The following is a 24,664-nucleotide window of genomic DNA, read 5'->3' on the forward strand; positions in this document are numbered from 1 at the left end:
TTTGAAGGATTCTCCTTTCGCAAACAGATGATCAATCCACAATGTTTTTATAAGACTCAAATAACATTAACTTAAAACGTCGTCAAAGACTACGATAAAATACATCTTTAATTCGAAAATTAAACGATAAGATAATCTTCATATGGAATCGATCGACACTGATCGAAATTACTCTACAAAATATACGGGAAATGCTATCGTGTTATCGTGTTCTTCACCCGTGGCCTTCGTATCGAGTCTCAGTGAATTTCCTGAGAATAGAATTTCATAGACGAATTAGAACGGCATAAAGTATTAGTCGATGTCACTGTGCTCGATCGAACGCAAGAACTTATGCCCGCTGATCCTAGAAAAAAAGAAATGATCAAGATCATTGAATCGTTACGATTTTACAAAGGAGGATTTCGTAGGAACATTCTGAACGGAGAATGATTCCTCGTGAACTAGTTTGCGAAATGAATGTCAAGGAACAAATAAGCGAAGAAAAAATAGGAAATGAAAGTCGCGAATTGAGTGCAAGCTCGCGTGAACAAACCGCGAGCGTGCATAGGATAGAAAGTAATTGCCGTCCAAATAGGTTCCTTTTTTTAAATCAAAATTACCGAACCAAAATGCTTTCTCGGCCGTACGATTAAAATCGGCATACTTTTCCGGAAAACCACAGTAGGACGCCGAATAATGCTACGAGTGGAAGGAACACAAGGGGTAGTTTGAAAAAGTGGATCCCTTGATTATTGATCGTTAAAAAGAAATGAAAAAATATCGGAGGCAACGAAATCAGAACATTATATTGAAAATTTTGTAAAACTTCTGTTTTCTACAAAATATTTTTTCATTATTAGTACAACATTGATATATCATGCGATTAAGAATTTTTTACACGAAACCTTAGACAAAGATCTTTTAACTTAAACTTTCTTTTTATAGGCAAATATTGTGTGTTTTTAACACAGTTTTACGTATGTTTAATGTCAAAGAAGCGATTATGTATTTCTTTTGTTAAGACGCTTTTAAGGCACAGCCTGCACACTCTAATATCTTAATTTTTATTCAAATTTTAATCAGCGATACCGATCTTTTTAGTACGTTACGAGAATAATTACTTTTCTTTTGTTTTTGGCATTATTTTTATTTCTTATACATGTATAGAAAATACACGTACCCCGCGGTCCCACAATTTTTTGAAATTTACAGAAATTTTGATAGATCGATCTTTTACAACGAGCCAAGTATGTGGTATTATTCGGCACAAGTCAGACGAAATTTTAATTTCTCTCGTATCCGTGTAGAAGAAACGGAAACATTGTCCTAAACGAACGAGCATCATCCAGAAAGGAAAAACTTGATTTTACCGTTATGCCTTTGAACAGAGAAAGGAGTTCGAACAAACTGACGCTAGATCATTTCTTGCGTGGAGAAGTGTCAGAAGCGAAAAGAGAATTTTGGCGGGAATTCAAATAAAGGCACTAACGTGGAAACTCACAGTACAAGGTTAAACGATTGTGCCATCTGAAATGCCAAATATTCTCTGGTACTTTTATCTTAAAATAAAAATTCGAAGAAAAAAAAAAGTATAAAAAGCAGAAAAAAAACGAAAAAATAACAAAGAATAACAAAGGTAAGTTTGTAGGGAAAAAAAAGCAAAAAAGATGGACATTTAACGCGAAAGAGAAACATTTAAACGCGATGAGAACGGAACGAGAACGAGAACTTAAAAGTTTCGTAACGGAAGCTTTACAGACTTAAAGATACCTCAGGTTTATTTCATATACGGAAACAACGGTGAGGCCGTTTTGATCGAAGCAAATGTGTTCCGGAAAAAAGCGGGACGACTCGTTTAAACGATAGACGCGTATCTTCGCGATCACCGTCTGTCATACTGGTTGCCCTTCTCCCGTTTCGATCAAAGTGGCTAGCCGATAGGTACTGAAAATATATTTCATACGTATCTCCTCGCGAAGTAAACGTCAATATTACTTAGTCGAATTCGTTGCATCGAGTCGTGAACTCGATTCGTTATTATTGTAAAATATATGTAATCGCATTTAATAGATCGCCTGAAAACGTTCAAACGCCGGGGACGAAAACCTGGGCCCGATCATTTTCTGCCGACTATCCTCCAACGACAATATGAATGATTAGGAGAAAAAGAAAACGTCGTTCTCGCGTCTACAGTGTTGCCAGAATGGACGTATGTACGGTGATTCGATCGGACGATCGATTCCGATCGAATCGGCGGATTTTCTTCGCACGATGCTCGCAATTCGTCTCTCGCGGACCGATGTATCGTTGAGATCTCGCGCAGTGACAGCTGAAATGGCCGTGTAAAAAGAGTCCCATCGCCCCATTGGCAACACTGTACGGCCGCGATAGCCGAGCATAGTCCGCGCGCGTATTAACCGAACATTCGATCGATTCGACAAGCGAGCCAATTAGGGGCGATCAAAATCCTATATTGAATGACAGCAGAGACAGCGATCGCCCCGGATAATCAATCCATGGGCTCTGGTGTGTCCCAGCACGATCGCCGAGATTCGGATGGGAAAGAAACAAGAAAAGTCGCGGAGAAATTAAATGGCCGGGATTATCATACCAAAACGATCTCATATCGATTTAATGAAATGCAATTTTTGATCGTGCGGTCGACCGGGGGCGCCGTTCACACACACAAACACGGTAAACATATTACATTACATAGAAGCATGCTGGATATTAAAGCGGCGACATCTTCGCAAGTGCGAGGAAAATTCATTGCATGTACCTGTTTAATAAAATCGTCGCTGACCGACGCGGGGCAGAAGGCGAGACGTATTTATAAATTGATTTCGAATCAATCAAAGCGGAATCCCTTTTGCCGCTGGCCGCCTTTTAGACAGCGTTTGCACTTGGTCGATCGCACAAAGTAAAGACATATTATTAATAGTATATTATATTATATTATATTATATTATATTATATATATTATTATATATTATATTATATTATAATTATAATTATATTATATTATATTATTACCATTATTAATTATTAATTTTTATTGATTATTATTATTTCCATCGTCATCGTCATTATCATCATTTCTAACAAAAAAAAAAAAAAAAGAACAAGCTATTAATTAGCATTACTATCGGTAACGATCATGTGAATGTCAGAGGAAAGGAAAAAGAAAAGGCAAGATAAAGATGCGCGAGATTCTTATCGACGCGTTATAAGGAACTTGTTAGTATTATGCAATACTCCGTGCATCAATATGTATAACAATGGATTAAGCTATCCAGCTATCCAAGACGTATTATACAATTGACCATAAGATCCGAAAGAGGGCTGGCACGGCGTGCAACCAGCGACTCTTATCAAATATTTACATCCGTATATCGCTGCAGAAGCTACTATTTATCGAGAAAAAAAAACAAAATATAGTGTCATAGGTTAATGTAAAAGCTGCTGTGGTTATGTCACATTATACAACGCCTGAACGATTCGAGCATATATCATCCGTGGAACGAGTCATAGATGGAATAAAAAAGATGGAATTTCATTGAAATGTAAATTTTATTGTTGGACTCTCTCCCGGTAATAAACTAACCGGTAAAAAAAGTCGCATTGACTTATTAATTCATACTTTCCATACTTCCAAGATTAAGTTGCTTTAATTTTTTTTTTCGTTGACACGTAGGTACATGCCATCGTACGATACGTTTGCATGAATAGTCAAGTGGCAAAAACAGAGTTATCGTGTTTATTAAAGTAAATTGTAACGCGTAAAAATCTATGCATCGATCGCGTAAACAGTGCAGAATACACATGTATGTATGTATAGTATTAAATAAATTATATTGTGGTGATCATCTTTCAAAAGTTTAAACTTCGTTTTTACGTATTTTTAACGGTTCTTTTAATAAATAGTAAATTTAATAGTAAATTAAGAAAGAGAAGTAACGAATGAAAATTATCGTGTTATTAGGCTTTAATAATTTATTAATAATTGAATGAATGAAAAAAATGAATAATTGATATTAGGTTTTAAAAATTTAATAATTGATATATATATATATATCTTTTTCAATACACAGAGAGTATTGAACAATTAAAAAATTTGTAGTCAACGTTTTATTTTTTCTAGATTATTTTATGTATTAAGTAGTTTCGTTTCTATATCGGCAATAATAGAGACGATATATTGAAACATTTAGCTGTGTATTATTAATTTTAATATTGCATTGTGATAGTAATGTAAATAATTTAGTGACTAGAGTATCACTAATTCTTATTTCGACTGACTAAGGTCTTTCAATTATATATCGCATAATATTTATTTTGTTGCTCAAAAAAATATGCGTATATACATATATACATATATAATCTATCAGAACGATAAAAGAAGGCGAATATACGTCTAGAGGGAAGTTTTATCGCTGTGCGCTTTTACTCGTGCCATAATGAGACATAATCGCAGCTTCGGACATTCACCCGGCCAAATAAAAGTTTTTAAGCCACTTTGTGAAATTCTTTTCGAAATTTAAAGGCGTGTATCCTTGATCGATCGAATTTTTAAAGTGATTCTGTCCAACGATCTTTCTGTATCCTAAGCATGATCGATATCTGCGATGTTAGATTATTAATTAATATACTAGATAGAAAAAAAGAATAAGAAATATTAAATCCTACAAAACTTTTCTCTAAGAATTTATTTAATTCCATAAATTTACTAGCAATTAACATTCTTTACATTAACAAAATTACATATATTTTACCCGAATAATATTATAAAAATGTAGTAAAATTTCAGGTTACTTCGTTGTACGTTAGGCTTTGTACATAAAACGAAAAAAATGAATAAAAGAGAAAGAAAATAAAATGTGTATAATGGAAAGTGTTTAGAGATGAAGCTTCGATGAATTTTCTACGAGCACAAATTAAGTATGTACACCGATTCGAACAGGTCAATATCAGAGAGTACAGTGCCCCTAATCGATCAATCGACAGTCCATTGAAGTTTCATTCGTTTGTGCTTGCTGAAAATGCTGCTCTTAATTACTTGTCGCGACTGTATTTAATATTCCGTCGAACCCGTCACTATACCCACTCTTAATACACGAACACGCACATACACGATCATAGAAACGTGTTTAGTAATTAACAAAAATCTTCAATATCATCTTTCTTCTAATCGTAAACAGTTTCTTGGATCCGTAGAGCTGTATCGATAAAGTAGTTGCAGTAATCGTTAGCAATATTTATAGATATCTGAAGAATGAAATTATAGGAGGCGCAACGAAATTTTCGATATTATTAGACGTACTATAAAGTAAGAATCTGCAGTGTGATATGGATTGCTTTAGGAAAAGAAAACATAATCATTAATTATTGGTATTGGTATAGGATGAAGCTTTTTCTCGACGCGTATCACGTAATCAGTGATATAACGAGATAGTGGTATATCTGTCGCTGGTAGCACTGGTAATGTATACAAGATGATCTGTCAGAAATGACACACCTAATTATGCAAGTATTTCCTTTTCCATTGCAGATACGAAAAAATGTAGAAATCAAAATTCAGACATTTTTTGAGATAAATAACAATTCTTTTTAGAAGTACCTTATTATTTTACAAATTACACAGGTTTAACCATTTTTTTTTTTTTGTAATACAACCATAAATTCAAGATATTGTTTTTCATAACATACATGCGTCGAGTAACGATCGAACATAATTTTCACTTTTTACATTTTTTCGTATCTTTAACAGTGAAGAAAGTATTCTAATTTCTGATGTACTACCCTATGTAATTCGTACATATTGTTCCAGGATATATAATGTTTTAAAAGGTTATGTTTGAGAATTTTTGTCCGCGTTCTTCGCGCGTCGAAGACCAAAAAAGCGTGGTTCATACCAAGGAACTAAGGCACATATTCGAGTGCACATTGCCAACGCGTTACTAATTAGATAATAGACGGCGGCGAATTTCATTTGTTTTATTAGATAATAAATATTAAGATACGTAACATCGACGCGCGCCACGCATACGAAGACTCCTTTTACGCAAAGACTGTTTTATCTCCGCGGTGTGTCCGCTGAGACTGTTTTGGTCTCCAACGTTGCACACGCGGGATTAGATAATAAAGCATATCAGGATCGGATTATCGGGTATCGAAAACTGGGCGTACAAACGGTACCCTGAAACGAATTGTCATCTTCGCGCAATAATTATGTTCGTTCGACACGACCGAGACGCGTTTCCAAAATAGTGAATATTATCGAAGAGAACATCGATCCGATACTGAGAATGCTCATAACTCGATCCGATTCAACGTACATATATGTTCGTTGTGATCAGCTGAGCGGATCGTAGATAACGATGTAGAAAGTACGTTGTCAAAATGACTCCTGTGCTTGTATACTCCTACATACATACATACATACATATATAGAGGTATACACACGCTCGTCTTACGACGTTTTTTTAAATAACACTACCCGATACTATTGTATAAATATTTAAACGCAAAGCCATTTTTAAGAAATGTTCTCTACACACGGTCATTCAATTTGAAGAACAATAAAACGAAGAAAAGAAATAAAGACGAAGATAATTCGTGAATCGTTCGAACGGTGAAAATATCGCACGTAGATATTTGTTACGATATCGAATTATCAGCGTCACAACAAGTCGACCAATCCAACAATACACAGGGGTCAAAAACCTGTATTTGCAATACACTAATATAGCAATAGGTGTCCTGTGTTTTTATACACGCCCTCTTTCCGACGCGTGTCAACGAAATCTAGCACAAAGAACGAGAGACGAACAGCGGTGCATTGGCGTCGCTAAATCGCATCGCCCGATATGGCCTTTCATGCCTGCTGGAACACCTACAGCATGCATTGTTCGACGAATCGTTTTTATTACCCGGGCTAAAGTAACCGATTGCACCGTGTGTTTCCGTCGATAATAAGCTCTACCGACGAATTATAACACACACTGGAAACACACGAACACGTTCGTTTCGATAATACAACTTTTTCTCTTGCAGCAACGGGCCTAACCCAAAATTACGGAACAATTGCGCGCGTAGCAAAATGTTACGTGCAAAACACCTCTTTTTTGTCACTTTTGCAATCACCATGTGGTTATCGAAGCAATCACGAGTATAGAAAGCGAGTTACATTTCATACATCCAGTAACTTCATCGTTAACGTCGTCATTACCTCTCTATTCTGTGAACGTTCATTTGTGGACCTGCGTGAACAATGCAAGCTCGTTGCTTTACAAGTTCACGATGTATTTATTGAAGACACACGTTACGTATTAACGACTTAATATCTCGAGATGGATAAGAAAAACGATGAAGAATTTAAACAACAAACTACAAAGTATTTTGACTTATTACCTAATCATTACATTTCACTATTTCCAATTGAATTAATTATGTATCGTTGTGTCTGTCTCTCGCTCACCTTCCCTCTATCTTCGTTTCCATTGACATTTCGAACACGGAATTTTGTGACAGGGTATAATCAAACCTCTAAACACAGTATCGTGAAGTTCGATTCTTTCGAATTCATAAAGTATTATATAACATGTTTAATCAATTTTACACTGGAATACCGTATTTTATACTTTAATTACGGATTTCGTATTTTCTTAATTTATGATTCAGGATGAAAAAATTACTTGGATACAATTGTTCCAATACCAAAAAAAAAAAAGAGGAAAGATTTCGGTTATTACATCAAGTACGTACTGATTGGTTGCATGGACTGTACTACTTAATGTGTCTGTAACGAAATGGAAACAATCGATCCTTGAAAACATCGATAAAGATACTTTGCAGAAGCAAAATGACCGTAAAAACTGACATAGGTGCGTTGAAAGAGCGCTTCAAACAGAAAAGCTGTATTTAAAATTGTATTCATATTGTATCGAACATAATGCAGTGACGACAGTGAAAATGTATTTGCAAAGTAGGATTAAGCACAGATAAGTAAAAAAAAGAATGACATTGTAAGATTCGAAAAATGAATTTACCATGTGTATTATAAGAAAAAACATAAATATTTAACGACAAATAAGAAATCTCAAGCTACCTATACGCTAGCCGAATATTGTATAAGCCTTTTGAGATCATTGTTATTACACATAGAAAGAATTAATATAAATGGTAGAAAGTAGTTAATCGATCGACGACGACGACGATGACGATGATAAAGAACGAGATAATAATATATTATAGTCATATACGACTAATATTATTAAACATTATATTTTATTAATTATTACGTATATATTATATATATATAATAATGATCAATTATTACCTATATTATATATATAAATATATACCAATTCAAAAAAATATATACATAGACATACCTATGTAAGTATTGTGTTATATAGAATATATGTTATTATGAATTCTTCTGCATTATTGTTTTCCATTATTTACACCTTCTACTCGTTACATAATATATATTACTTAAGAAATATCTAAGACATTAGTGATCATTAAGTTATCTCAATGTAATTGAGAATAGTAACCATTAATGAGATATGCGATTAAAATGGCTTGTATCGCGTAAAAACATGTTTTACGTAAACGATTAAACAACTGCAAATCGGTAAATTACATTTAAAGAAACATGTTCCTTCGTCATAAATGCGCTCGTAACAAGTAAATGATTAAATGTGTTTCATTATAATTATAGCATTGTATACTTGTATATGACAATTGTATTTTAAAAGTAAGAAGAGAGTTAGAAAAGTATCTTTTAAAATAAAGGCTACATTTTTGATTTGAAAAGATATAGTTTTTATTGCTGCTTTCTATTTATTTATCGCTTATTTATCTGGCATTATTATCTGGCAACATCCTTCCTATATCGCAACAGTAATTTATCAAATTCAAGTATAAAATAGTAAAATCTCAAATTTTTAACTAGAAGAGTATTTTACTAATTTACATTACTAACTAGTTCGCAATCAATAAGAAAGAAAAGAAAGAACGATAGAAAATTCTCGAGACACACGCGTTACTGTAGGCGTGTTTACAACACAGTAGAGTGTTTACAACACTCTAATAAATGTTAATTTATGCCTCCATATTTGAATATACGCAAGACTAATGACGAAAGGTTGCAATCATGTTGCAAGCTGCTGACGTATGATCACCCTTGTACTGTCTTTTTAACTCCATCAGGTGATTTGTATCTCCATGATCTTAGTAAAAGAATTGTGGACATTTTACAGACGCAACATTTCTTAAAGAAACGGAGTCAATGATCCAATGAAAAGACATAAGACTGCATTCATTACAATAAATGAAACATTGCCAAATCTCCATGAGAAGGCATCAGATTATTTGTTAGTCAACCTGTCATCCATATTCCATTTTTTTTATAATAATGTTCATTAAATGAATAAATGAACACGTATTAATTAGACAAACCTAAGCTGTACGTAAAGAATAACGGGATAGCAATGAGAATAGCAGCGAATACTATGTATACTATGTAATTAATAGGTCACACACTTCACACAAAATTATATGCTCTAACCGGTCTTTACAGTACGATGTTCAATAGTCGAATAATATTCTGCGACAGAATTTTTGTCTGTAAATTTGATATTGGTAGGAGAATGTTTAGCCGGGCACCAAGTCGAGTGTGTTCAAATCAGCGAATTCATGTAAAATCTGTGTACTGCGTCTATCAACAATAAAAGTACAATATTAAAAACATGCAAAAGAAATTAGAAATTGTATATTTCTATAATATTTATGTTCATCATTATATAGATTGAGTACACATATAGTTATATGCAACTGGAACGATAATTTTGGAGAAAAATTGCTACGTATTTAATTTTTTTCCATTTTAGCATGTTCAGATCGCAGTCTTTGAAATTAAGAGTACCTGTTTAAATATGCATGCATATTTATATGGCTGTACATTGTACATATTTTATATGTATGCAATTACGTACACGTAACGAAGCAATACGTGTGTATCTCACACATGTAAGTATGTATATCGCTGCATAAGAAATGAAAGTTGCAGGTTGCAGGTTAGTAAACACTAACACTTTGAATGTATATCAGTTTTTTATATATGAAAGGAATATTGAAATACTACTAATAAAGTCAAGAACATGAGTAAAAGCAATTTGAATATTATTTAACAACAATAAAAATATTTGAATGTCGTTTAACTACTTTGGAATATTTCTACATTTTTCCTTATTAAGCATAAATTATATCTTAAGATAAAATTAAATGACAAAATAAAGATATTGCGAACGACAAGGATTTATTTTAATTCCGTATAAATATATCTATATAATTCTATATAAAATATGATGTATGTAAGTACTGTCGAGAAATTATAACGAAATGTTGAATTTTAATAGTTGTCAGACTTGCACATACATACATATTGTGGCACAGGCACGAATTGTGATATGCTATTGTTATGCATCTTATTTAACTGTAGAACATAATTTAAACGCACATTATATAAATTATTTTTGTTAGCTTCGCAGATAAGTGGCAGAAATGTGTTGGTACGTTGGTAATGATATTTCAGTATGTGAAAATTCATTGTATCGTAAAATGAAATCTGCTTAAGGTTATGCTACGATACAAGAGGGTTAAAATATTTTTATAAGCAATTAAATTTGTATCACTGTAAATAATAATTGGCACCGATACAAATTTTTCGAGTCATGGTTGATGAAGCAGTCACTCCAAATGTGTCGACGTACGAGTATCGTATGGTGAACGCCGAAAATGCTCACAATACTTCTAGAGAAAGACGAATAAAAAAAAGAGTAATGTTTCCGGAAATGAGAATGATCAGTAGGATCGACTGGATTACAGTCGGTGTACTGTGTTTCGTTAATTTAATAAACTACATGGATCGTTTTACGGTCGCTGGTGTGTATTTCGTTATAATATCTTAAAGGTTATGGTCATGCTTCAAAAAGTTGTGTTGTACAAAGGTATGTAAAGTCTGTTTTCAATGTTGCAGGAGTACTAACGGAGATAAAACATGATTTTAAAATCACTAATGATAAATCTGGGTTACTTCAAACTGCATTTATTTTAAGTTATATGGTGTTTGCACCCTTATTTGGGTATTTGGGAGACCGTTACAATAGGAAGGTTATTATGAGTAGTGGCGTATTTCTATGGTGTTTAACAACATTTATTGGATCCTATATGAAGGTAATGTTAGGAATGTTATCAACAAAAATCAAAGAACTGTAATAATTTAATTTAAAAAAGAATCCTTATACTATACAAAATAAAATTATATTTCAGACATTTGGATGGTTTCTTTTATTCAGGGCACTTGTTGGAATAGGAGAAGCGAGTTATTCCACAATTGCTCCAACAATAATTAGTGATTTATTTGTAAAAGATGTGCGTTCTAAAATGCTCGCATTATTTTATTTTGCAATTCCTGTTGGAAGGTAAATTCAAATTTTAATACTAAAGTAATAAAGAAACATAATTTTAATGTACTTAATGTTAATTTTAAAGATAATTTAATTTCCAGTGGTTTAGGGTATATAATAGGTGGTGAGGCAGCAAGAGCCACTGGTGCTTGGCAATGGGGTTTACGCATTACTCCATTATTAGGTGTAATAGCAATTATTTTATTGCTTGCAGTAGTAAGAGATCCTATTAGAGGAGAGAGGGAAGGTGGAGTTCACTTGTCAAATACTACGTGGTCAAATGATGTCAAGGCATTATTGAAAAAGTAAATATTAAAGCAAATATATAATCTGTGTTTTATATTGCTATTACTTTTTTATCTTCTAGTCGAAGTTTTATGCTTTCTACTGCTGGATTCACATGTGTGGCATTTGTTGCTGGTGCATTAGCTTGGTGGGCTCCAACATTTTTACAATTAGGATTTGCATTGCATCCTAATGGGCATAATGTTGATCCAGATGAGTGTGTTTCTATTTTATTTCTTATTTATTTGACCTAAGCTATTCTATTTGTAGAAATTATAGCTTCTAATTACTTTAACTATTTCAGTGTAGCATACAAATTTGGATTAATAGGAATGGTAGCTGGCTTAATAGGAGTGCCACTGGGTTCACTTCTAGCTCAAAAATTAAGAGTACGGTGGCAGCAAACTGATCCTCTGATATGTGCTACGGGACTTTTAATTAGTGTACCATTACTGTTCTTCGCGACTTTAACTGCTAATACAGACTCTGTCGCATGTTATATACTCATATTCTTTGGACAATTATCATTAAACTTAAATTGGTCTATTGTAGCAGATATATTATTGGTACGGTCCTTGTATTTTTACGTTCTATGTATTTTGTATATTAAATTCACTTTTCCAGTGATTGTTCTTTTGAAATCTTATAGTATGTAGTAATACCAACAAGGAGATCTACAGCAGAAGCTTTCCAGATACTTATTGCACATGCCTTTGGAGATGCAGGAAGTCCTTACCTTATTGGTTTGGTAAATATCTGTGCAAGTTTAAATAAATCGAGAATATATATTAAATCTTTATTTTATTAAATTATATATTTCATATTTGTTTATGTCACTATATTGTTAATTTTTGGCACATTTATTGATTGATTTCAGTTATCAGAAGGACTGAAAACAGTTCTTCTTTCAGACTTGAGTATAGGCGGTCAAGTAAAAAACATAACAGACCAAGCTGACAATGCACTTCTTGAATTTCGCAGTTTGCAGTACGCTTTGTTTCTTACAATGTTTGTGGCAGTCATTGGCAGCTTATTTTTCTTCCTTACAGCATTGTACATACAAAAGGACAAAGCCTTAGTCGATCTTATGATCGCAGGTAAGTGAAACAGCGTTCATATATCTAAAATGAAAACGAAATTCTGTCTTAGCACCATATTTGCATGTCCGTATGAAAATTGCTACTAATCAGCTTAATGTATGATGTACACATACATACATATACACAAGTTGGTACAAGTTTTATGATTTTTTTGAAAAGTTTTTCATTGTCTTGTTTTGGGAGCATCTTTTTCAACCAAAAAATAATGCATTATTGCTTGTAGTATATTAGTTGCAAGATTTATGAATTATTCATGAAATAAATTACTAATTGCTAATAATTTTTTAATACCAAGTAATAAGATTAAAGGCATATTTTTTATTACCCATTGATTTACATTCTATAGAGGAAAACGTTGCGTGAAGTTAGAATATTGTTTTTATTAAGGGCTGTCATTAAAAATTATATCAGTCTTTTAAATCACGAGTAAATATAAAAAGAAAGTAATAATCTAGATATGATTAAAATGTAATTATTTTTGCACAGTGCATGAATTGTTCTCACGCTTGGAGTTAAATGGACAGTTTTTGAGAAAAAAAGTAAGAAAATGTTATAACTTCATCTTTTTTAACACGTTAAGCGCCCGAAATTATTAAATGCAATATGATTATAAAACTTGTCATACATCTTACTATAAAAATATGTCGAAGATGTTTATCTACTTAATATTTTTGAAACTAAATTGCTGTATGGTTTAAGAAAATGGAGGGAAATAGTATGAAGTTGTCTTTTTGTTCTATAACTGCTTTTTTCAAGGAATGAAAGGCGCTTAACTTGTTAAAATTGATAGTTTTTTAAAATAAATGTTTCTTGAAAGTATCAAGCTTATGGATTTATTTTCATCAGAAGGTGACTGTTACAGATGATTGTTAAATCACCAATAAAAAAAAGCACATTTTCCTCTTTTGTTTATTTACTTTGATTATTAATACCATGGCGCTTAATCTGTTAAAAGACATTGTTATCATCCTCATCTATATAGTACCATAAATAAATAAATATAATTTTGCTTTTGTTTAAAAATATTTTTCTAAAATATTCATGTAAGGCATATTGCTAAATTTGAAACATTGTGAATATTACTAAAGGGATTTACTATTTAAGGTAACGTAAATTTATCCTATATTTTTTTATACTTTTAACATTTCAGTTTTTATATTTTGTTTTGCTTTTATAATAAATTGTAAATAATAAATAGTAAATCCTATATTAGAAAAATTAATGTAATATTCTTAGTGATGCACTCCGAAATACTTCGAATTACTTCGAATACATATATAAGTGTAGCGAAGGATTCAAATTATTTCGAACATGATTTTATGCTTTAAATTCTTGAAAGAATCATGATACGTCTTGTATTTTAACATATTTTCACAATTTGCTAGGGATTGAATCCTTGAAGTATCTATCAGTAAGTTGAAATTTATTTCATAAAGTTTCTATCTTATTTTATGTTCTGAAATTTCTAAGATTTCTTGAAACTTTAAAGAGTTCACATTTATAAAGCTTTAAGATTTAATATTTATTATGATTTTCAAGGATTTTAAGAATTTAATTATGTTCGAAGTGATTCGAATTTCCAGGATATTAAGAAATTTCGAATCGCCTCGAGATTGTGAAACGCCTCAAATGCCTATCACTAAATATTTTAACAGGTCTAACGTGAAATCAATATGAAGTTAATTTTATATAATATGGATACATCTTTCTTGCAGACAAGTATCTAGATTCTAAGAATAATGGGCAAGCTGAATCAACATATTTATAAATGGCATCATTGGGCCTTTCCTGATAGAGTGCTGTAAATCTGGTACATAATTTATTTTCATGATTTCAAATTTTTTTCATTTGATACGATAATCAGTTTATTAAGTTCAAAAATTGTTATAACCTGCTATTTGAAAAAGTTAGATTATAAATTTTATTTGCTATATTTAAATGATAAATAACAATAAATTCAAAGAATACTGTAATTATTAAAATTAATTATTTTTTTTTTTTTTGAGATATTACAAATCAATCTTGTAGTAATCTAATTTAAATTAATTATATCTTACATTTTCAATGGCCATTTGTATTTTGATTTAGATCATTAATAACATAGAAAAATTTGATCGATGTTGAACATTGAAATTGATTATCGAACTTATCTTCTCATTTATATTAATTTTTGTAAGTCATAATTCTCTTACATTTTTCAATTATTTTGCTTAATTTTATTTCGACAAGGACTCCACTCTCAACTATCTATTTTTATTTTAATTCTATCATTGGTCTTTTATTTATGTTATATTTATGCTTTATGATATATTCATGCTTTAACAATTATTGGGAAATGTATGAATTTAACATTATAATCTGTGCATTACGTAAAAACTGACGAAGCTTGCCTGCTAAGAAAAGTTATTTTATAGTATATTGCATAATCAGATATGTATAAATGTGTCTTGTTACTTTTGCATGATAAACGGTTGCATGTAAGGTGCTGCTGGCAGTACCACCTGGTATCTAACATACTAACACTTATTGTTGTTTGTGTAATTACAATCATTAGATTATTACCTATCATTTCAAGTTTAATTATATCAAAATTTTACGTTACATTCCATACTAATTGAAATTTATTATTATTTGAAGAAGGAGAAGGCAAATTTTCATTGAATTTTATATCAAATATGTTTCAGATTTTAACATAAAAATATATAAATAAATATTAAAATAAGTATCTAGAAATAACATTGAAAATATCTCGGTTTTATATTTGGCTTTAAGTTCTATTTCAAGATGTATCTGTGTTTGAAACATTCTGATATTTGATGTTCAATTGAATTTATAGTTGGCCTTATATTTTCTCTAGCAATAGTATATTTAATGGATTACTTTGTTTGTTTTGCAATAATAAATAAGTAACAGTCACGAAGTATTATCTGTAGTTTTTATAAAACTAGAATAGATTAAAGCAACTATTTTTGTTCTAAGATTATTATACTCTATAATGTTACACATGTTATTGTAAATTAGCTTAGGAATAAAAATGAACTTGGAAATATATTAAGATGATGTTAATAATATGATATTGTCAACTTTGAAGGAAAAAGGGATTACTTATTGTTAATACATATTTTCACAAACATATTTTGTTCTAGGTGCAAATACTTCAGATTCAATGTACATATGTAATGATGAAGTTGAAAATGAGATACAAGATGATACGCAAAAACCGTGATGGTGAATGTTTTAAATATTTTCAGATTTATTGACTACAAGTAAATTATATAATTTGACATTCAAGTGTAACCATCGCAGCAACGAATATTTATTAAGTAGGGAGAAGTGTTCATTTGATCCAGAATGAGCAATTATTATATTATGACCCAACTGATGCAATGATAAAATGTTTTGAATACAGAACCTATATACCAGAAAAAATTTTTATGAATTTCATTAGTTTGTACTTATACTCAGAGAGGCAGTTATGTTGATAATGTACAAAAATATTAAGCTTGGCGAAGATTATATTTAAATAGATTAAAAGCTATTTAACATATATATGTATTATAGTAATTTTGCATATTATATTTTTATAGTAACTTTCATCTAACACAGAAAATACAATATTCTTGCGTGGTATGTAAAATAAATATTTATCGGTCGCGTCCTGTAACAAAATTGACATTTTGTTATTAAACATCTTTGTATTTGAAAAAATTAGTAACTCTATTCTTACTAAATGTTTATAATCTCACAATTTACGTGCCTTACATGCACTCGAAATATGTCTAATAAAATTGTTCAATTTAAATAATTCTTGTAGCGAGAGATATAATAAAATATATTGCGATAAGACATCTCTAAATAAATTATTTGATTAATATAATTTACTTAGTTTCAAAGTAAAATATGTGTGAAATTATATTTAGAAATGATAATAGTATTTATTTTTTTATCTTTAAAAACTGAAATAAAATAAGATATATCTTATTAAACAGTTACTTTGGTATGTAAGATCATAAATAATACTTTTATAATTCCCTCTCTATTTAATCATATATTTTTATGTATATTACATGTAATACTTCAATCTTTTTCGTTGTAATAACTATTTAAAAAAATATAAAATATGCGTTTTGTAATACTTTGTACATGAATTTTATTTATAAGCTCATTTAGTTATTAAAGAATTACTTCAGGCTATGATCTCAAAAGAAATCGTTTTCCAGATATTGCCTTAAACTAACTACGACTTTTCTAACCATAATTTCATTTTGAATAATGCAATACAATTAAGGCTCTTTGAAAAGCAATTGCATTACGATTTTTTAGAACGACTTTATCGCGAAAACAAAGTAGAGACTGTTGACAATGTTAATATTTGTCAAAGATAAGCCATTCGTTGGAACCTCCTTTTGACAATGTAAAGTATGCATAACTAGTGTATGGAGCATCATTACCATCGTAATATCTGCAAGTTTCAAATTTTCAGAAGGAAGAAAATTTCTTTCTTAATTTTCAAGCAACTGTGAATATAAAGGATTAAAATAATTTTGTGAAAAGAATTTGGCAACGCATAAAAGATTGCGCGGCATTTTAGAATGTGTTGCATAGTTCAATCACTATAGAACAAAATGTAAAAATTTTATTAGGGCGCCACTATCGACGCATCGAATATTTTGAAAGTATACCAATCAAAATAGGATTATTTCGCGGCACGTGTATCGTTCGAGGGAATTGAGTGTTTCTTGAACAAATTCACGGACGAACTGTGTGGAATTTATGCATCGAATCCTCCAAGACGGTAAAAGCTCTAAATAAAGATTAAAGGTCGTAGTAGTTTCTGGAAATGTAGCGCAGTCCGGTATTACTTGTGGATAACGTGCATTAGTGTATAGTGTACAGAGGAGGACGCGGGAGAAGCTGATTGGCAGATTACGTTTCATAAGCGACTGGAATAGTCGGTCAATCAAGATCGGCAATTTTCAAATTTTGCCGGCGGCTAGTAGTTTCAGTGGAAATTGCTTACCGGCACAGAAAGGGTCGAGACGATTTCGCAGAAAGTGTCGCGAAATTGCTTAATATCGTTAATGTTGATCGTCGCGGAGATAGATCTTTCGAAGAACGTTATCAAAGAACATCCATTTGTTGTTTTCAGAAGAAAATCACCAGATTTACGTATACTTCGTTTCAAAGGTATGATGTCCATTTCGTTTTATTATCTTTTTTGAAATTAATTTTTTTTGGCAATTTGGTTCGTAATATGTGTGCATAATGCGATTGAATCACGCGTATAAAAGGTAATGACAGTTAATTCAACGATGGTTATGTTCTATAGTAATGATTGTCTTCGGATGTTTTAACGATTATGTTTAACTTTATTACATTTTTTTCCGAAACATGATTTGATTCGAATAGATTATTTTTAATGACTTTGTACCTTCCAAAATTAGTTTAAGGTTTCGTGTAACAAAAATGACCTTTAGAACACGTCAACAAGTTGAAGGTTAAAACCTTGAATATTTGCGTAAGGAATGATGACACGCAATGTATATGTGCTTTTAAGCTTATTCTAGATGTTATTATCACGTGTTCGTAATTTTGATCTCCCACGTAATTCAGACTGAATATTTTTTACACAAATATTTCCTAAGGGGGACAAATATTTCATAACAAAAATTTCACCCATTAATGAACTTTTGTTTAACGATTAAGCTTTTTGCTTAGATTACAAGTAATATCGTATTCTACATAGTTGAACTATATCATGTAACTGTATAAACAGTGGCCAATTTAAATGTAAACGAACACGAATCGAATGTAAACGAATCTGAACGATTTATGCTCGACTTGTAAAGTTCTATAAAATTGATCGTGCTCCGCTTAAACTTTTGCACTCATTTGAACGTTCTATCGTTACGTCTTTAAGATTCCAGCTCATTACCTTCTGAGAACGAGGTGAAACTCGTACCCCATAAATCGAAAGTCTTCGAGCAAAAAGTCCCCTGTAAATTGTCTTCCGTGCTTACCGTCGACGATCGTTAATTCAATTTTGCTGACTGTTTCCTTCAGTGACGACGAATTCATGTGGAAAATGTCTTCTTGTAATTCCTAGCGCCATCGTTTGTTCTCTCGTACAAACAAGAACATTTATATTATACTTTCATCATTCGAATAACAATATCATTCCTCGCGTTATGTAGTAATAATAATTATACCTATATTATTTAGCTTCCACGAAACATCAACCTATCAGTTACTTTTATCACGTATCTTTGGACCGAACAGATTGTTTTCAATCGTGTCATATTAAAGTTGTTTAATCATATACCAACATCAAAGCCAGAAAATCAATAAAAGTGTATTTATCATATTTCTCTCTTGCGTTCTCCCCAAGACAGCGATCCAACGAAACGTCGTATCTGTAACGAACAATTATGAATCATGAACGGCTCGCGTCTCCGGAAACCTATTAAACTATTCCTGGATACCAAATGTCGGTCATCGCTGTTATTTGGAACGGCGCACACCTGGAACAATAATTTCCTCTCGGAACCAGACTCATCATCGACAAACGTTGTTTTTCCGATTGTGTATCGGCCTTGTGTACGATTGCCGCGTCGGCAGTTGCCCTTAATTCTAAAATAACACTCGCCACCGCTCTCGAGGCAGGAAGACGGGTCGGTCGGTCGATCTGTTTTTTTATCGCCAGCCTTAAAGTGGCTGCCTACTATCCCGTTTAAACCTTATTCTCCGTTGCTCGGCATTGACGTAGACGGTAAACCATTTCTAGGTCGTGCAAGCTCGAGCGCCTTTTCGCGCGTAATATCACTCGTCCTCTAGCTTGCTGCCACTCGTCGTTTATCTTGCGAAACTTTAACGACTCGTGGCCAACCGCCATACTCTTTCCTCCATTCTTCCCTTTTTACCTTTCTTTTTTTCCATTCCTTCCTTTTCACGTTGCAGCCATAACGGAGACTGTGGCCTGTCGCGCCATAACGCGGGTTATACTACTGGAACTTGGACTTTCGTGCCACAGAATGGGCCGTTTAATGGCGAGGAGAATGATCTTTCCTGGATTAGAAAAGGATACGCGTTTGGTTAGTGGATTCTGGGTTTGTGGAATAGACGGAGCAGCTTCCCTTTTTAATTGTTAATGGATTTAATGGTAGTGGTGATTGTAGCGTTACTACGGTTGGTTTATTGTCTTACGTACGTCTATACACCGTAAATATTAGGACAGCAAGGGCTGACAATATATTTCTTTTTGAAAATCTACGCTCTCTTGCACACGATAATTTAGTTACATGTTAATAGACTTCTATCTTATAATTTTATGATTTCGTAGGAAGTCGGATAATTAGTTGATTCGTAATCTGCGTGAAAGATGTTACAAATGAAATGTTTTCTTCACGCAATGTCAATGACATCCATTGGAAGTAGTTTCGTCGAAGCAGTTCCACATTCTTGGGAAGTAATTTCCTTCTTGTTGAACTTCTACTTGGATCGCTCGTTATCCAGATGTAACTGAGAACTAATTTAGATGTACTCCGGAAACATAGTCCAATATAATTCTATGTAGTTCAAACCCGACTCGGTTCAGTTATACCTAATCTAGATCTGATTTATCTTACACAGGTTCAAATGTAACCAACCCGTCTCTATCTGATTCTTGATACGTGCCATTCGAAATTGAATTTATACGGTTATAGCTACGTTATAAACACCTAACATTATTAATCGGAGTTTAACTTTAACACCACAAATTACTTCATCCTATATATGTATGTACGCTACGTTAGAAGGACATAATTCCGAGAAGTCAATTAACATTTGATGCGTATATCGTGGATCATTCTGCTTTATATATTCTATAATGCGTAAGGAAATAACTTCGTGATATTAATTAAAGTTCAACTTAAACAGCACAAATTATTTCGTTTTTCATAGATTACAATAGAAGGAGATGTCTTGAAAAATTATTTACATCTATTTGCATCTTTGTTCTGGTATTTTGAAGGATACAAGGAACGGTATTCTACAAAGGCAGAAAGAAAAGGTAAAACAGGTGTAGTCTCTTAAAAGAAAATAAATTTTTCAAAGGTTCTCTTATTCTCTAGATTGAAAGAAGAATGAATGAACTTTGAAAAAAAAAAATCCCAACTCCAGCCAATTTAATGTCATTACCTTTAATTTTCACAAATATCAATAGCGTTCCAGCCGTATCAACATAATTACGCTTCTGGCTTCAACCCCGCTTGAAGTTTCTCTCCAAAGTTTCTCCCTTCTTCGATGTTTCTCTGTTCAAACGGTTCATAGTGGTAATGAAGTTACAAACTTTTTTGCAATGGACCTCGGTAGCTATCGATTGGGTAATTTTTCTTCCGAAGGAAACTTTTAAAGAAAACTGTTACCTTTCAACAGTCACGTCTCTCTATCCAGGAGATCGACGCCCAAAAAGGAACAGATTCGTTCAAATTGATCAACTTATTTAAGAACGAGTCGCGTTGGCATCGAGTCAAGCTTGGATTCGCACGTGTGGACTCGTACGAGTACAATGTTGAAGTGAAATTGTTTAGATTCAAGTGACTGGAATAATCTGAACGAGGCTTTACAGTTGATCACACCAGTCCACACGATGGTTCTTATCTATATCGGTTTATAATAAAAACGGATCCATGGCTGGTCGTAAATTTCAAGTCGATCGTTCGATTTACGGTTTCTTACCGGGTCGTTTCGCGTTGTCGAAGAACGTCGGGATATCGTTGAAACAATAAGGCCAGTGAGCTCTGCTAGGGAGGATAGAAATCTCGAGTTCCCCGATCTCGTTAAAGAAAATGATCCGTTTGTTGGATGTAAGACAATTTCGAAAGAAGTTTTCCTTCAGAGATAGCGGAATTTATCGTTTAAAATTGCTCGAAAATCCCAGTTGCCTTGTTTCCTATAGTATTTACTGTTTGCTGTTGATTTTTGTTTGCCATAAAGCCGATATCCAAATACAGAAGTCATGAGATCGATGGCATTGATTTTCACTGTTGGTATGTAATTCCATCGTTTGCATAATTGATATATTTTCGATGCTTGTATCGTGGTTATGTAACGTTAAATTTACGCGTTATTTAGGTAGATCGTATATTTGCTGATCGGTTTTTATAGAGAATCTACAATGGTAATTATTCTTTTTAGTAAGAAATGGCACTATAAAAATGGCACCTGTGCATATTTAGAAAAGAGCGTGTAAGAAGAAGTAATACTTCGTTGGAAATTTACGAAGATTAATATTAAATAAAACTGAGTTTCGATCATCCTTCCATTCTTTAAGCTTCGTGAGTTTCATAGAAAAGGGTAGATGGAAAAGAGAATTATGTCGAGATAAAGTTTAAATAGTATAAAGTTTAGAGATTATAGAAGTAAGGTTTAAAGGATTGTGTTTCTTAATGCAATTTCAGTTCAAAAATAAAGAAAATGGTTTACATGTTTCTCGAGATAATAGAAAAGTTACAGAGGAAAATTCCAGTGAAACTTAAACAACTGTTTCTTTCGGAAAAGATAATAAATTAGTAACAAGATACATTCGTCTTACATCGTTCGAACACTTATAAATGCTAAACGTTAGGATTAATATTTCTGTTTTACGTGAAACGTTTCTAAATCAATGCTTCTACGATATATAAAATCTTGCCATTTTTAAACACTTATGAAACGAGTACGATAAGTGGTTTCCATCTACTTTTTAATCAGAAACATTAGAACATACTAATGGCGCTTCTTGCACAGATATAAAAAGGAAGCAGGCAAAGCACAAAAAGAGTTGAAACTCGAGAGCAAAGCTGAACGACACCAACATCTATTCGATACGTTTTTACCATTTTTATTCCGTGATTTCACCCAAGGAATTATGTCTACGTTTTATACTATGTTCTTTATGGACTATATTAACAATACAATCAGCTTTAATTAACAGTTACGCGTTAAAGCTTGTAACGGAGCCCTTCTATATCGGTACAACAATCCAATGCGTAATAAAGCAATGGGTCAATAAAGCGTAGATCGATCTTTCGAGTTTGTCGAAATCACAATCTAGTAGAATACCGTAATTCACATACTAAATTACATCGATTAGCTTAATTACTCTCATTTCGTTCGGAGACCTACACGGGACTGGCAAATCGTAGATTAGTATTTGTGTTGTTTGACATTGATTTAGAACACTTCCATTGTGCTTATCAGATACTATCCGCACTATCAAATATCTGGAATAGCTCTGGCGCTTTCATTTTTACGTTATCTTTATTTAGCATTATTGTTTACTATTTTTATATTTGAAGATGCTGTATGACTGAAAATGGACAAATTTAAAGTAGTTAGAAGTAGAAGATAATGGAAAGACGTAACTGATGAAGACTTTGTAGAAGTCAAATATAGTTATATTACATTTATATGTAGCTAACATTATAGTTACACGGTTATATATGCCGGGTTAACATTAGAATTTAAGGCGATTCTTCGTTTGAATTAGCCATCGTTTTACAAAACAGAGATTATATTTACGCGTTTATACAAGATTTTACAAAATATTATGAATATTGAGTTTAATGAATAATAAGATTAACAAACAATAAGTTTAATTAATGGTTAGATTAAGGAATAATAAGTTCAACGAATAATGAGATTAACGAATAATAGGTTTTACAAATAATAAGTTTTAACGAATAATGAGTTTAATAAACGCTATTAACAATGTACTTGGGTTCGAACGAATCCACGGTCAACGGGATAACTCTTTACTATGCGTAGAATAATTTTAGACACAAAAATACGATTGCTGAGACACTCGGTAAACTGCTCAATGTATCACTTTCCAAGGCGGTCACACGAATGATGATCTGATGAAAATCTTTCTCGCTGTACGACTGCATTTGTTTGTTATATGCTCACTGGAAGCATCGAGAGTTCCAATGGCCGTTGCTAGGCAGTTTCTGTCTGGAATTTGATTCCTAATACAACGTGTCCCATTATATCGACATCTCCAAAGTACAATTCTATGTGATTTCTAGGGAGAACTATACAACCGATCCACACCTTCGTCAGGCAAAACGTTTATCCCGTGACCGTGGCTACGTTCAGCGACTAGTTGTCACCTCGAACCCAATTTCGCTATCACAAATCTCGAACAATTACAATCAGATCGAACGACAAGAATTGCTTAATTACAGCTATGATAAAATCTAAGCTAAAGCATTAGAGGACTTTTCCCTAAATTGCAAAGGGAAGGCTCCGGTTTTCCTTTCATCTCCGACATATAATTAATATAACTATTTTAGTTATATTATAGTTTTGGCTATGTTGCGATATTTTACGAGGAAAATGTCCTTTTCTTGGCAGAAGAACGAAACCGCAGCATCCGTGAAACAGTAAAGTCGTGACATGCGCGTTCGTGTGTTCGTTTTTTTATTTGTAAAAGCGGCATAAAATACGAATACCAGGTAAGATGTATTGGATTTTAACGAATTGTTTTTGATAGGGTGGAAACGTTTTAAAGGGCAGCAATACGAAACGTATAATCGTTAACGGCGCAAGTAAAAGTTACGCGTGAGTTATCGAGCGTTTAAATATTCTACGCGTTTAGAATACAGCGACGCGATGAATTTAAAAGCGGGAATTTTCCTTGAGAAAGTTTCCTTTTGCACTAAATTTTATGTTAATTGAGCTTTCGTGCATAATTGAACGGCATTATTAACGATCAGCAAAGGTTAAAAAATACAAAGAATGCACGTGATAATCGCAAGAAATGCGACGAAAGGGAGGGAGAGAAAACATTCTATTTCTTCG

General features: G+C 32.5%; 2 protein-coding genes across 5 annotated transcripts in view; both read left to right on the forward strand.

The window, feature by feature from the left end:
• The first annotated feature begins 10,045 nt into the window (after positions 1-10,045).
• Positions 10,046-16,685, forward strand: LOC117207258 (protein spinster). Of its 4 annotated transcripts, none has more exons than XM_033447275.1 (10): positions 10,046-10,064; positions 10,531-10,932; positions 11,027-11,223; positions 11,320-11,471; positions 11,558-11,761; positions 11,824-11,958; positions 12,046-12,307; positions 12,391-12,489; positions 12,619-12,838; positions 15,988-16,685. In XM_033447275.1, the coding sequence occupies exons 2-10, from the start codon at positions 10,722-10,724 to the stop codon at positions 16,065-16,067; spliced, it is 1,560 nt and encodes a 519-aa protein (XP_033303166.1). In that variant the 5' UTR covers positions 10,046-10,064; positions 10,531-10,721; the 3' UTR covers positions 16,068-16,685. The 4 variants fall into 4 exon arrangements, with proteins under 4 accessions (XP_033303166.1, XP_033303168.1, XP_033303169.1 ...); XM_033447277.1 differs by lacking the exon at positions 10,046-10,064 and adding an exon at positions 14,557-14,651 and having other exon boundaries at positions 10,425-10,932; XM_033447276.1 differs by lacking the exon at positions 10,046-10,064 and having other exon boundaries at positions 10,427-10,559; positions 10,625-10,932.
• Positions 16,686-17,702: 1,017 nt separating this feature from the next.
• LOC117207259 (diuretic hormone receptor-like) overlaps positions 17,703-24,664 on the forward strand; it is a 76,264-nt gene continuing 69,302 nt past the window's right edge. Inside the window, exon 1 of the mRNA XM_033447283.1 lies at positions 17,703-18,028. Coding sequence (XP_033303174.1) covers positions 17,923-18,028 — 106 coding nt within the window. The 5' untranslated portion in view covers positions 17,703-17,922. The remainder of the gene's footprint in view (positions 18,029-24,664) is intronic.

Source organism: Bombus bifarius, unplaced genomic scaffold, assembly GCF_011952205.1.
Source record: "Bombus bifarius isolate JDL3187 unplaced genomic scaffold, Bbif_JDL3187 scf7180000008026, whole genome shotgun sequence".
Lineage (NCBI taxonomy): Eukaryota > Metazoa > Arthropoda > Insecta > Hymenoptera > Apidae > Bombus > Bombus bifarius.